This window comes from Cervus canadensis, chromosome 18, assembly GCF_019320065.1.
Source record: "Cervus canadensis isolate Bull #8, Minnesota chromosome 18, ASM1932006v1, whole genome shotgun sequence".
Classification (NCBI taxonomy): Eukaryota; Metazoa; Chordata; class Mammalia; order Artiodactyla; family Cervidae; genus Cervus; species Cervus canadensis.
Genome location: NC_057403.1, coordinates 62923111 through 62937637, shown reverse-complemented (window position 1 = coordinate 62937637; position 14527 = coordinate 62923111). Strand labels below are relative to the sequence as shown.

At 47.1% G+C, this 14527-nt stretch overlaps 2 protein-coding genes across 5 annotated transcripts in view; both read right to left on the bottom strand.

The window, feature by feature from the left end:
* The window catches only part of PDPR (pyruvate dehydrogenase phosphatase regulatory subunit), a 41736-nt gene that overhangs the window by 5154 nt on the left and 22055 nt on the right, over positions 1-14527 (bottom strand). For all 4 annotated transcript variants that reach the window (XM_043435459.1, XM_043435457.1, XM_043435458.1 and 1 more), the window contains 9 exons: positions 13810-14002; positions 12481-12605; positions 10696-10851; positions 9089-9222; positions 8567-8715; positions 7977-8089; positions 6787-6881; positions 5062-5151; positions 1159-1341 (listed from right to left, as the gene is read on the bottom strand). In XM_043435459.1, coding sequence (XP_043291394.1) covers positions 1159-1341; positions 5062-5151; positions 6787-6881; positions 7977-8089; positions 8567-8715; positions 9089-9222; positions 10696-10851; positions 12481-12605; positions 13810-14002 — 1238 coding nt within the window. The remainder of the gene's footprint in view (positions 1-1158; positions 1342-5061; positions 5152-6786; positions 6882-7976; positions 8090-8566; positions 8716-9088; positions 9223-10695; positions 10852-12480; positions 12606-13809; positions 14003-14527) is intronic.
* LOC122420362 (GTP-binding nuclear protein Ran) lies at positions 9331-10292 on the bottom strand. Its single transcript, XM_043435461.1, has one exon. It carries the CDS (start codon positions 10254-10256, stop codon positions 9606-9608), a length of 651 nt encoding a protein of 216 aa, XP_043291396.1. The 5' UTR covers positions 10257-10292; the 3' UTR covers positions 9331-9605.

Sequence of the window (14527 nt, the reverse complement as noted above, 5' to 3'; positions counted from 1 at the left end):
GGACTGATGCTGAAGCTCCAATACTTTGGCCACCTGATGTGAAGAACTGACTCACTGCAAAAGACCCTGATGCTGAGAGGGATTGGGGGCAGGAGGAGAAGGGGACGAGAGAGGATGAGATGGCTGGATGGCATCACTGACTCGATGGACATGAGTCTGAGTAAACTCTGGGTGCTGGTGATGGACAGGGAGGCGTGGTGTGCTGTAGTCTGTGGGGTCACAGAGTCGGACACGACTGAGTGACTGGACTGGACTGACAGCCAGTTAACAACGTTGTGATAGTTCCAGGTGAACAGTGAAGGGACGCAGCCGTATATACGTATCCATATATAGATCCATCCCCCAAACTCCCCCACCAGGCTGCCACATAAAACTGAGCAGAGTGCCCGGGGTTGTACAGTAAGTCCTTGTCGGTTATCTGTTTTAAATATAGCAGTGTGTTCTGTCCATCCCAAACTCCCCAACTATCCCTTCCCCTCATTCTTCCCTAAAACAAACTTAACAGTGATTGTCTTGGAAAAAAATGAGTGATTTTAATTCTGTTTTTTCCTATTTTCCAAACTGAGTAGTCTTTACTTTTATATCAGAGAAAAATACTTATCTAATCACTCAAAAAGAGCAGCAGAGATCTACCATGTTGTCTGGCAGAGAATGACTGCTAAGAGATTTTGTTCAATGAAAAAAGGTGTGTGTCGTGTCCAAGCACCACGATCAGGAAAGCAGTGGGGGGAGAGCCCTGTGTGCCCTGCACAGACACTAAATGAGGCAGGGCACTGGCGCCTCTGGGCAAGCTGCCAGGAGGGCTGGGTGGGCTCAGAGGGGGAAGACTGCTTATCCTCTAAAATGCTGACTTAAAAAAGCATTTTCATGTATTAATTTTGAAACGAAAAAAATTAGGAAGTTGAATGTGACTCATTTGTACACGTTTGTGGCAGGTTAATGAATCGCCATAACCAACTCTGAAAGACCGCCCAGAAGGCACTCAGTCTAAAACAGAGCAAGTGCCCCAAACACATGTTGTCTACTTGTCGTGTTTCCTTAGTCCGTGTTTTATCCCCAGACATCTTGAGGCCTCAACCCCTGTACACCCTCCTCCTGTTCTCCTGAGGGCTCCCTGCTTGGAGAGCTGGGAGTGGAGTATGCACACGAGTACAATACCTTGTCTAACTTCACCCGAGACTCTCCTCCACATTCCAGGGGTGTGGTGAGGGTGTTTAAGTCCTGACCCCAGAAGGCAAAAAACTTCTCAATTCGGAGACTACGAAGAGCATAATACCCAGCATTCCGGATTCCGTATTTCTGCCCCACGCTCATCACTTCGTTGTATACGTGCAGGGCATACTAGAGGGAGAGACGAGAGGTCAGAGCAGAACTTCAGCACTGAACATGGCTCGCGGCCGGCTGTCCCTGCTACCTGGACAGGGCAGGAGGTTGGCTATAATCCTCAGGAGCCCAAGTGCCACAGCCCAGACTTAAGCTCCAGGAAAGCAGCACCCGTCTCTTCACTTCTCTAGAATGTCTAGGATCTAAGTACACAGCAGCATGACATAATTCACAGAAGCTCTCTTACCACTGAGCAAACGACCAGTCTCGTCACCGCCTCTCTGACAGCCACGCGTCCTCCCCGCCATGTTCTTCTGCCCCTGCTCCCCAACCCTGGTCCTGACCCCGTGCACTGGCCCGTGCTGTGAAGCTAGTGTTGCACGTAACTCTAGGCGTGTAGGCACAACTGTGATCTGTCACAGCAACTGTGGCATCTTAGCCCTGGAGCAGGTCACAGAGGACCCCAGAAAGCAGAGCCCTCCCCCCACATCCCGCAGCATCCAGTCTCTCACACTGCTTTGTTTTTGGTTCCAGACATGTTTAAGTACCAGATAACTTAAATAAGCAGAAAGTTTTCCAACTTAAATGAGCAGAAAATTTTCCAAATTGAAAGCAAATAATCTAAACATACTATGTTAAGCCTAAAGCCCAACAACTATACTGTTTACTTTAAAAACTGTAACTCAGAGAAAACAAGACAGAGGAATGAGAAAGACAGACATTATATAATCCACACTTACGTGTGTAATTGTTAAAAACAAACAAACAAACCCAAAATAGCATCCAAACTCATAGAACAAGAGACCAGATTGGTTACTGGTAGGTATAGGGGTGAGGACTGGAGGAAGGTGGTCAAAAGGTACAAACTTCCTTGTAAGGTAAGCACTAGGGATGTAGTGAACATGTGACTACAACTGACACTGCTGTCTGATACATACGACAGTTAAGAGTAAATCCTGAGAGGAGTTATCACAGGAAAAAAAAGGTTTTTTTCCTTTTTATTGAAACTGTATGAGATAGTGGATGCTAACTAAGTCTATGTAAGTCAATCCATTATACTGTCCACCTTAATCTTACACAATGATGTATATAAATTATATCTGAATATAACCGGAGGGAAAAAGAAAAAGCAGCTTCATTGGTACTGCGATTCTTTAATGTACATGGCTCTATGAACTGTACTACTGCAGCCAAACAGGCCGCAACTAAACAGAACAATGTGGTCAAGACGATTTTAGATGTGGAAAAGGCAGTCTGAGCCTGTGGTATGTGTGTAAGTGAGACACTGGAGATGGCAGAGCGGGTGGAGGAGACCAGTGGGGACTGGCTGGGCAAGGAGAGTAAAAATGAGCTGCATCTCAGGCAGGTTCAGCGTCTCAAGCTGAATGCTTTGTGTCTGAGTTAAGAGGAAGACAGAGGAGGAAAGATCGAAAGCAAGTTACTAGTCTTGGGCTAGAGAAGACGAGCAAAGGGAAAAGTAGGTCCCCACGTTTACTCACTTTCTCACTAAATGCCAGGGATTAAGGGTAAACAAACAATCTGCCATCTGCCACCATGCTTTTGGAAGCCATCTCCTCTAAGAGACAGATATGACCTTCTTGAGGACAAAAACCAGCTTGAAAAGAACCGAAGCAGTGCACAAATTACCTCTATGGAAAACATGAGTAAGAATGGGACCAGCCCAAGATCAGGTAGGAAACAGGGCTTCCTCCTCCTGATGGGCTTTGCTGATTAATGACCCAGGAGCGGGTGGTAACACCTCAGTGATCATATTCACAGTTGATCCCCTGTCAGTATAGGCAAAATGTATCAATTATATGCATATCAGCTCTTCTCAAATCGTAACATTTGAGTGTGAAAAAGCAGATGAAATTTCACGAGATGGTAAATCCATGCTTCATTTAATAATTAAAAGGAAACCTAACACCATGAGTAATATGACTGATGTCAAGAACGTGAGGATGCTGAAGATCACTGCTACTTGTCACAACTGGACGCAGGCAAGAAAATGCAGGAATAAAAATTGTTAAGAAATAAGAAAAATGATTATTATTTGTATATGGTAAAACTGAACTCTGGAAATTCCAGAGAAACAACTAAAAAACAGCTATAAACAGTAAGACAGTTTAGGAAGGAAACAGGTTAAAGCATTAATAAACAGAAGAAAAAAGCTTTTAGAAATCATAATCACCTAGAAGATACTAGAATAAAGATACCCTTCCTATTCACAATAGCAACACCACCAAAATAGTATTCATATGAATTTATAACATCTACATGAGAAAAACTTCAAAATACCTCTGAAGGTCATACACACACACACAAACCCAAATAAAAAAGGTACATTCTGATTGTAATATTCAACACATGTAAGAATGTCAATTCTTCCTAATTGACAAACATAACACAACCCCAAAAATCAGGGTGTTTTTAACTAGATGATTATAAATGTTTATGAGGGAGCATGAGGAAATAGGAATTATTTTCCAGAGTTTCTAAGCTGTGAGGGAGAATAAGCACTACCAAGTACTAAAATGAACAATAAAGACTCAATAATTAAGATAATGTGGTCCTGGATAAACAGAACAGAATACAGAAGTTAAATAACCCTGCCATCAGCAAACCTGTATTTAAAACAGGTAATCTGTTGAACAAAATAAAGAAAATATATATTCTGAGAGACACTGGTAAGCACCCTGAAGAAAAAACAGAGAAAGGTCTAGGGAGGAGGGGGCTGGTGGCTGCAACTTTAAGGAAGGTCTCATCAAGAAGGCGAGGCGTGAGCAGGTGTGGACGGACTGCCAAGGAGAGCGGGAGGGCAGGCGGAAAGGCCCTGAGGCTTCAGACGCTGGTCCAGCAGGGAGTGAAGGGCCGGGAGCGAGAAGCAGGAAGACGCGCGATTAGGAGCAGCAGCGAGAAGGGCAGGGGGCAGGTGGAGCTGTGCGGGCCTGCGGACAGGCTTTTACTCAGGGGGGGCTGGGTTTTGAAAAGCAGCTCAATCTCTTGCATAAAACTGCATGGACAAACTGCTTTGCACCCATCAGCCCAAAGCGTGACAAGTCTGTGCTGGTACAAGCAATAAAGAAAAAGGTACTCTTGTTCACTGCACAACTTTTTATAACAGCCAAGGACGAGAAACCCCGTCAATGTCTATTAATAGTAGACTAGTTAAACTATGATTCAGGGCCTTCCCTTGGGGTCCTAGGACTCTGCACTCCCAATGCAGGAGGCCTGGGTTCCATCCCTGGTCAGAGAATGTGCTGCAACAAAGACTGAAGATCCCACATGTTGCAACTAAGACCCAGCACAGCCAAATAAATATTTTTTTAAAATAAATAATTCAAGTATATAATGGAATACTGAAGCAATTTAATTAAAAAATGAAGAAAGAAAGGAAAAGGAAGCTCTTTCTTAGGTTCTGGCAGGGAAAGATCTGTAAACTGTTCAGTAAAACAATCAACATGAAGAAATGCAGTATGCTTCCACGAGTTTCTATAAAGGCGGTTGTGAAGATGCCTTTGAACTTGCTTCCATACTTACAAAACTCTGACATGATATAAACTAACAATTGTATCACTGCTGGTGGCTGGTGAGAACTGGTCAGTGGCACTGAACACATTTTAGAGATGTTTAATTTTAGACCATGTATGTGGTCTAGACCTACAGAAAACAGTACACAACTCAGCTAAAAATGTCATACCCTCTGTCACGCGCCCTGCCCCTGCCCGCGGTGCTCACCTCTATGGGGATGTAGAGCATGAACCCTGGCTCGCCCGTGTGCGTCATGCTCATCACCCGGATCCCGTTGGCGTAGCCCACGCTCATCTCCTGTGGAGACCAAGGGAGCGGGTCACCACGGAGGTGTCAGAGGAGTGAAGGTCTTGGGAGCCCTCTCATTAGCTCTGCACCCTCCCTGCGTCTGACCCTGAAGGAGACAGACACATGTGAATGAAGAATTTCTTCCCCGATGGTCTGTTTCCAGGCACTGGGTCACCAGGCACAGAGCCCAGCCTCCCAACGCCCAGCTCAGGAGTGCCAGCCCAGCCGCTGGGGGAGCAGAGGCAGTGTTTGACAAGCAGGAAACACTTCTCTCCACAAAGTCCTGCTGAAGATCTGCCGCAGTTTCAGTCAGGACGTCAGGAGCCATGAAGAGCAGGCAGACGTTCCCTCGCGGACCTGGCAGGCCAGCTCTGGGCACCTGCCCCAGAGAAGACGCTGGTTCACCTGCTACCCGGGGGCAGACACTGGGCTCCCCATGTTCTGAACACGTTTCCAGCAGCTCGTGACCCAAAAGGGCCTCTGAGTCAATGGCGCTCTGCGGCGGGGTGTGGGGAGCCCCCTGAGGCCCCAGCAGGCTGCCGCCGCCGTGGGGAGCAGGTCGGGGCAGTGTGCTGCAGGCACGGGGGTGTGGGGCAAGCCTCTCCTCTGAGCAAACACAGGGCTCTGACAGGGCCGGCCGGCAGCTGACAGAGCTCTCTGCTGCTTTAACTGCGCCACAGAGACGAGAGGGCTGTGAACTCACTCAGGAGAGGATCCTAACTTCAGTGTGAACTTCAAAGGGCACCCCTCAGTAACTGTCCCAGAGCTGCCTGTGACAGCTGCCAAAACACCCGTCCGTCCCGACCTCTCCATCAGCCGCTTCCCAGAGCGCACTGTCCTTCCTTTTACTCAGCTGCACTTTGTTTCACTCAGATCTAGTGGCCAAGTGTAAGAAAGAAAACTACGTATGTTGTTTAGGGATTCACCTAGCCATTTCTTATCTGAAGGGGCCACTTACACAGAAGTTACTTCGTGTGTGGAAAGGAGGAAGCTCTGCATGGAGAAGGGGCCTGACCTTGGTTGGTGTTTTTTGGCATTAGTGTCATAATATTACAACATAAAAATGTAATCCACTGCTACAGAAAGCAATGGGCTTCCCTGACAGATCAGTTGGTAAAGAATCTGCCTGCAATGAAGGAGACCCCCGTTTGATTCCTGGGTTGGGAAGATCTGCTGGAGAAGGGATAGGCTACCCACTCCAGCATTATTGGGCTTCCCTGGTGGCTCAGCTGGCAAAGAATCTGCCTACATTGAAGGAGACCCCCGTTTGATTCCTGGGTCAGGAACATCCCCTGGAGAAGGGAAAGGCTACCCACTCTAGTATTATGGCCTGGAGTATTCCATGGACTGTATAGCCCATGGGGTTGCAAAGAGTTGGACACGACTGAGCGACTTTCACTTTCACAGAAAGCAATAAACATATAGAACTGATATGGAGAAAAGTTAGGTCCACTTTAAAAATATCAATGTTTATTAAATAAGACTGTGAAGAAATGAAAATAGTGGACTTACTCATTTTGTTTGCTTAATGAGCATAAGAACACACTCTGTGGATGTTAACACCATAATGAAAACATGTAATTGCCATCTCTGTACAAGAACATTCCCTGCTTATTTAAAAACTATTAGTTTCCCAGTACTCACCTTGCAAAACAGACTTGGGAAGTGGTCTGGAGTCATGGGGGCGTAGGACAACTCAGACAGCACATCCACAGCGCGAGGACCAATCAGGTTGAGGGCTAAAGGAGAAAGAGCAGGACATGTCTGGCTGCTCCAGGTGGACGGCTGAGCCAATCGGGAAGGTCTGTTCTGGACGTGCTCACCTATGGCCGGGTCTGGGTGGCAAGACCATGAAAACCTTCCTGTGTTCAGGCAGTCCTAGGATGCACCTAGATTCTGGCAAACACACTTCTCCTGACAAGGCTGCCAAGTGCTGCCACTGACTCCTGGCATGTGAGAGCCTGGCTAGCTGTGGCCTCTTCCTGGGTACAGAGGAAGACGAGACTCTACAGCCTCCTCTGCAGCGAGACCAGGAGCATGAGGCCAGAGGACGGGAGCCCACTCCCAGGGCTGGCCCTGAGCACCCACACAGGTCCCGCTCTCCTCCTCTTCCCAGTGCGGCTGCATGATGGAAAGCCCCAAACACAAATCAGTAACAGGAGAGCCCCGAGGAGAGCGGCCCCCAGCTGGGATCTGTGACAGCAGCTGAGCGCATCACACATCAGATACCCTCAGATGGACTGGAAAACAGCCTGGCTTCTGTAAGCTTCTACAGTATTCCAATCTGGTGGCAAGAAGGCCATCATGTTTGCTACGATGCTGTCAGTACACTGAGGGTCTGGTGGAGGTAAGGCAAGGGTCCTTTAAGTGAGAAGCAGGGAGGGGTTAAAGCTGGAATTAGGGGGCAGAAGAGAAAGGGCTGCTCCCTGAGAGGACTGCTGAGGGGGAGATAATCAGGAAAAAAGTTAACTATCCTTAAGAAGTATTTACTTACTAAAAAAAAAAACTAAGGGGAAATTGTGACGAAAACAATACTTACATAATGAATTAAAATAATTTAATAATGAGTCATGTATTAATTGAACAAATATTTGCACTCTCATAGGCTGACTGTAGGGGATACAGCGGTTAACACACAAACAGAGAAGCAATAACTCATCCCACACTCCACTTATAACATGTGGGATCGACTGGCCATGACCAGGAGCCTCTTACAAGATCCTAACTCTGACACTCCTGAACATCAGATGTGAAGAAGGCAAATGGAGAAGACAAACCTGGATCACTGGGCCAGCCGACCCCCGAGGGCCCCCTGACGCCGACGGGCCCCTTACCGGTATATTTCCAGGTGACGTCCTCCAGAATCAGGTTGCTGTCTTCTGGCATGTACTTCTTAAGCCAAGCCCAACAATGGACCTGCTGGTCGGTTGGAGAAATCATGAAGAAACTGAAAGTGAGACCAAAAGTAATCAAAACCAGGCAGCAGAAAAATGATCAGGAAGCAGTCGGCTCTCAGCTAGAGTCAAAGCAATGGACAGAACATGGCCAGTGGTCTCATAGCTTTCAGGGAAGGATCCAAGAGCACATCCTTCTAGGACATACCACATCAGGACAAAGCAAGGTTCTGGCGTCCTGCCAGTGCCGAGAAACCATACAGCCTACTAACGTAAGATAAGGCCCCTTCTCCAAGTAGAATAACTAACTTTCCACACTAGGTTTTACATAATCTGGTGCCTTTTTTCCCCTCCTCATTGGGGGGAGGGGTGGGGGGTGTGTATGCATGCGCATGCACGGGCGCTGCTGATGAACTGGCCATGCATTAATGAAATGTTTTTTGTTCTCAGTGTTATTAACGGTGTCCTGCAGAAGTGGCCACGCTGTCTAGAGCCTGCGTGAGGAGGGAGCGGGGTGGCGCCTGGCTCACCTGCGCTTGCTCAGCCGGGCTATGCTGCAGTCGTTTTCGTATCCGCCACGCTCGTTGAGCATGCCGGTATGCACGATGTGGCCCACGGGCACATCAAGGTCGTTGGAGAAGAGGTACTGGAGAATTTCTAATGCCTGATCCCCGGTGGACTGTAGGGTTAGGGAATGAAACAGAGATAACAGATGTAAGAACCTCTGGCTGGCAATGCGGCCTGGCGTGCAAGGTCACTTGCTGAGAAAATTCAACTAGCTGGTACTCATACAACAATATTTGTAGGTTTACTCCACTGCAAGGAGCTCAGGGAAGCTAGCTGCTGACTCTAGTGTCAGACGGGCCTCTGCAAGCAGAGAAAGCATCAGACACAAAGAGCTAAAAGTTCCAGAAAATGTTATAATTCAGTTGACACACTAAACTACACCAGAGTTCTTACAGAATCAGTTCTGAAGCGATGGATGAAAAACAAGAGGCATGTAATAAACAGGCATGTTTCCGAATCTGTTCTTTTGGTTCTCAAATACTTACTGTTATTTCAAACTTTGTGAAAGAGGACATGTCAATGACACACACAGCTTCCTTACAGCACTTGACTTCGGACTCCACAATCTCAAACCAGTCTGGCTTGTAGAAAGTCTTGCTCTGCTCCAAGGCCAGAAGGTCTACAAGACAGAGAAAACCAAAGGAAGACAGAAAAGGAGGGGATTTGTCCTGGTGAGTTTCCTTGATAGCTTAGGACAGTATAATTGGTTTTTTTTTTTTTTTCAATATTGTCATGTGACTATAGCAGTCTTATATTTGAAACTCAAGGAGGAAACAACTGTGTTCCAAAACACCTAAATATGCAGGTCCAAAAAATGAAGGTATTTTTTTTTTTAAACTGCCACATTCACTCCAAAGCCCATCCATCTCCTTCAGCATCCAAAGATTAAGCACATGTTCTGCTTAGCTATATAATAAAGTGGCAAACACGCTGCACCACTGACATCACAGGACAGTTGCCTATAAAACTAGACTTCTGACGCTGGGCCCCAGCTTCACTTTCTCACAGGTCATCATCTTCATCCGGGAGAGCAGTTGTCTGAGCAACCTCTAAATCGTGCTCGTACTGTGCTGCCAAGGCTGGGTCCATGACCACCTCTGGCGGGGCAAGAGCAGGCATGGCGACAAACTCCAAGTTAGGGTCTCCAATCAATTTTCTAGCAAGCCAGAGGAAGGGCTTTTCAAAGTTGTAGTTACTTTTGGCAGAAATGTCATAGTACTGAAGATTCTTCTTTCGGTGGAAGACAATTGACTTTGCCTTAACCTTTCTGTCCTTAATATCCACTTTGTTGCCACACAACACAATTGGGATGTTCTCACACACTCGTACCAGATCTCTATGCCAGTTAGGCACATTCTTGTAAGTAACTCTTGATGTTACGTCAAACATTATAATGGCACACTGAGCTTGTATATAATAGCCATCTCTCAGTCCACCAAATTTCTCCTGACCAGCTGTATCCCATACATTGAACTTAATAGGTCCTCTGTTGGTATGGAACACAAGAGGATGGACCTCAACACCCAAGGTAGCTACATACTTCTTCTCAAATTCACCAGTCAGATGACGCTTCACGAATGTAGTTTTTCCAGTACCACCATCACCAACCAAAACAAGTTTGAACTGAACTTGGGGTTCTCCTTGGGCAGCCATCGCGATGTTACTTCCAGAAGCGTCTCCGCGCCCGTCTGACTCTATAATTGGTTTTTATTATTTATTCTCCCAGGAACACAGTCAAGCTATACGCATTTAAAAATAAGGTTTAGGACTTCCCTAGTGGCCCAGTGGTTAAGAATCTGCCTGTCAGTAAGGGGACACAGGCTTGATTCCTGACCCAGGAAGATCCCACATGCCATGGAGCAACTAAACCTGTGCACACAACTCCCGGAGCCCGTGTGCCCTAGAGCCCATGCTCTGCAACGAGACCCCGTGCACCACAGCCAGAGCGCGGCCCCGCGGGCCACAGCTGAGAGAGCCCATGCTCAGCAACAGAGACCTGCCACAGCCAAAAATAAATAACTTAAAACAGAACCAGATCAAGATTTATTATTCTTAGGACAAGAAGAACAAATATGAGAACGTGCCTTCTTACCTTTGTCTGGTGGCACGAAGTACTTTGGCCTCTCGAATCCATGTTTCTCCATCCACCTGGCTCCCTGCGCGTCCAGCCGGTCATAGAGAGGAGAGGTGCGTAACTGCCTTCCAGTCTGGAAGTCCCAACGGGGAACCTTCAGGTCGTAGAGCAGAGCTAGGGGTGGAAGAGCAGGCCGTGAGAGTCCAAGCCACAGAGCTGAGCACCCACATCCACGAGACTCTGGGGTTGCTTCCATTCAAAAGAGCATGCTCTCCAGGCTGCCGTAGCCCAATTTCCCGACAGCATCTAGTGTGACAGGAATGTTCCAGGAGGAAGGACCGCATCGTAAGAGCTGGTGTCGCCCCTCCACAGAGTTATACAGCTGTGAGTCACGGCACGACTCCAGACCTTTGTTTATAATTACTTTTAAGCTAGCAGGTAGAAACAATGGGAGAGAAGAGTTCTAAACCTTGCTGAGCTCCCAGCAGAGATGAAGGTCACGTCTACACAGGACACAGGAGGTTACAGTGTGAAAAACTGGCACCTGCTTCTTTCCAGGGCCTGTGTTGTTGGAGTCAGACCTGGCACACACTTGCCCTAGTATTTACCCGTTTCTGAAGAAAAGGGCACACAGCGTACTTGATATGGTGGCTCTGGAACCTGACAGGTTGTCCCAGTGACATTTTTACATAACAAAGCTAGGGGCAGAATTCACTTCTCCTAATGTCCAATCTGCAACAGTAAAAAGTAAAAATATCCAGAAAGAGTATGATCTCTAGTCTCTTCCAGAGAGAAGATGACTTCACATGAGGCCAAATAAGAGGTGCTTCGCTGAGGCAGAAGCAAGCCATGCTGGCCTCTCTGAGCTGTCCAGATCTGTTCTGGGCTTTAGGTTCTACCTTCCAATTCCCCATTTTCTATCATGCCTGAAACTTCCAACTCATGAGAATCAGAGAAGGGCCCCAAAAGTCATCAAGAAGCTCAAGCTTCATTACGATTTTCACAGAAAATAAAAAATCTTGGCAGTCACACATACTGCTACCAGCCCGTGCACCACAACCACCAAAGCCCGTGTGGCCTGGAGTCTGTGCTCGGCAAAAAGAGAAGCCACCGCAACGAGAAGCCTGCACACCACAGCAGAGCAGCCCTCCCTGCTATAACTGAGAAAGGCCCGCACGCAGCGCCAGAGAGCCAGCCAAAAATAAACAAATTATATATATATATATAAAATTTTTTTTTAAAGCTATCTCTGAAGGGCTCACTGGGAAATAAAAAGCCAAGACAAGGTGGTAATCCTTCAAAGTCAGGAGCAAAAACAAAGAGAAAGCAGGAATGCATGTCTGGTATTTACATGAGAAGTGGTTTCCTATCTGGTGACCATATGGTGGGTTAATGGTGAGAGTCACTTATGCTTTGAGACTAACGTGACAAATTCTCTGCCTTGGAAAGCAAACCATGATCTCAAAGACCAAGTGGGGAGTCTGAGCGTTCACTGTGACCCAGCAAAGTGAAAAGAAGGCAATGACAAGAATGTTCAAGAAGCTGCTGCTACGAGTCTGACAGCAGTGACCCCCGTGCATCCCAGTCCACTTTCTGGTCACGGAGGTAAGTCCTGCACAATACACTAACAAAAAGTTCACACATGTCATGGGGCATGATGCCCCCAACACAGGCCTGAAATGGGCCAACACCAGAAGCCCAACTTGACGCAATTACTGAAGAGCTGAGGAGGACTCTGCCTCGGGGAGACAGAGCCAGTCAGACGCGGGCAGAGAGGGGCAGTGGGGACGCAGCTTCACTCACGCATGACCTCCATGACACGGTGGCGCAGGAAGGTTCGGCTGCTCTGGAGGGCTCCAAACCGCTTCAGGTCCAGTTCCCAGACGTTTTCTGAGGGGTAGCCATGCACCATCCACTCGGCGAGGTACCTGCGTAAAGGGGGAAGTTGCCAGGCCTCTCAGCACCGTGACATGCTCAGTGCTGGACTAGAACTCAAGCACCAACAGGATCTAAAGACCCTGTCTTGTCAAGACTGGCTGAGTCATTCTCTAATTTCCTTAACTTCTGGAAGAAGCAAATGAGATCCATCTACTGCTCTCACAAGACCACCATGAGGACATGAGCACTAATGGTAAGGCTGCCTTGGAAGCATTAGGGCATGGCAACCCACTCCAGTATTCTTGCCTGGGAAACCCCACGGACAGAGGAGCCTGGTGGGCTACAGGCTATAGAGTGGCAGAGTCACCCATGACTGAAGTGACTTAGTACTCACGCATGAAGAAATAAGACTAAAATAAACACACAAATGTACTCTATATATTTTGATGCTTTTTTTTTTTCCTGTAAAACAGTCACCTCAGGAGGAGGTTATACAGTTATATGGCTATATCACCTTTGCTCCAAACATTTTTGGTAACTTCTAATCCATAACTGTCTTCAGAGCCATTCTACAGTTCACCCTAGTATATTTACTGGTCAGTTAATTAAAAATTTTAAAAAATTGTGGTAAAATACAGACAATATGAAATTTACCATCTTAACCATTTACTAGTATATACATCAGGGATGTTAAGTATTTTCACACTGTCTGTAATGATCACCACCATTCGCCTCCAGAATTCTTTTTACTTCCCAAACAAACTATATCCAGTAAACAGAGACCACCCCCTGCACCCCTGTCCCCTGGAAATCACCATTCTATGTTGTCTCTATGAACTGTACTACTCTTATGTATTCACATAGGTGGAATTTTATAGTATTGTCCTTTTGACTTTTTATTAGTACCAAATTTTCAAATAAAAACTTATGTGATCAGCACGATCTTCTACTCCACTCATCATCTCTACTTCCAAACTCAAATAAACACATTCAAAAGACCAACACTTGTTAGGACTGAAGTAGTACAGACCTACATCCCACTGGTTCCCAGGCTAACTCCAAAAGGGGGGGTTCCAAACACATTCTGTACAGTGACGTGCCTGGAACGGGGGCGAGTACCTTTAAGGGGACGGCTCTCTGCAGACACGAGTCGCCCGCTTACTATGAATGTGCTGGACTAAGTACATCACAGACCGTGTGAACAAGAAGAAAGGAGGAAGCCCAGCAAGCCGAGTGGCAGTGGGAAGGACATACTTTCCAGCTCCTCCACCAAAGGAAAGGCCTGCAGAGTTCATTCCCACCAGGACGAAGTAGCCCCGCACCGAGGGAGACTCGCCCATGATGCACCTCATGTCTGGGGTGAAGGTCTCGGGGCAGTTCACCAACTTCACGATCTCCAGAGTCTCCAGCTGTGGCATCCGACGCAGCAGGGAACTCAGCAGGGGCTCTGAGCAACACAACAGACCCAAACCCAGTCCTCAGCTTGAGGGGACTCGAAACTGCCTTCCCCTACACGCCTCGCCTCCCGCTTCTTTCCCAAAGTGTCTTGGGGAGGTTTTCTGAGACGAGCCAACTGGGCCATCTATCAGAAGCAGAAACCTTGGTGGAATTACGGGACAGCCCTACAAAGTTCTTGTTGTAAAGACGGAGAAAAAAAGATATTTTGTAGAAAGGAAAGATGTTATGGAAGAGCAGATATTATGTGTGGCTTAAAATAAAATCTCACAGGCATCAGTGGTAGGACAAGAAATCTTAATTAAAAGGCCCCCAAAGAGATACACGATAAAAGGCAGTGTTTTCCTATGTTCTAGCAGCTGTGAAAGACAGATCCTCAGCTTGTTTTAAGGTCATTCCATCACCTGGGAAAGATCCAGTGGGACAGGGATCAAGATGAAGCCAGACTGAAGCTGGCTGGCAGGGACATGAAACACCTGTGTGTTATTCTCTTCACTTGTGAAAGTCTGAAATTTCC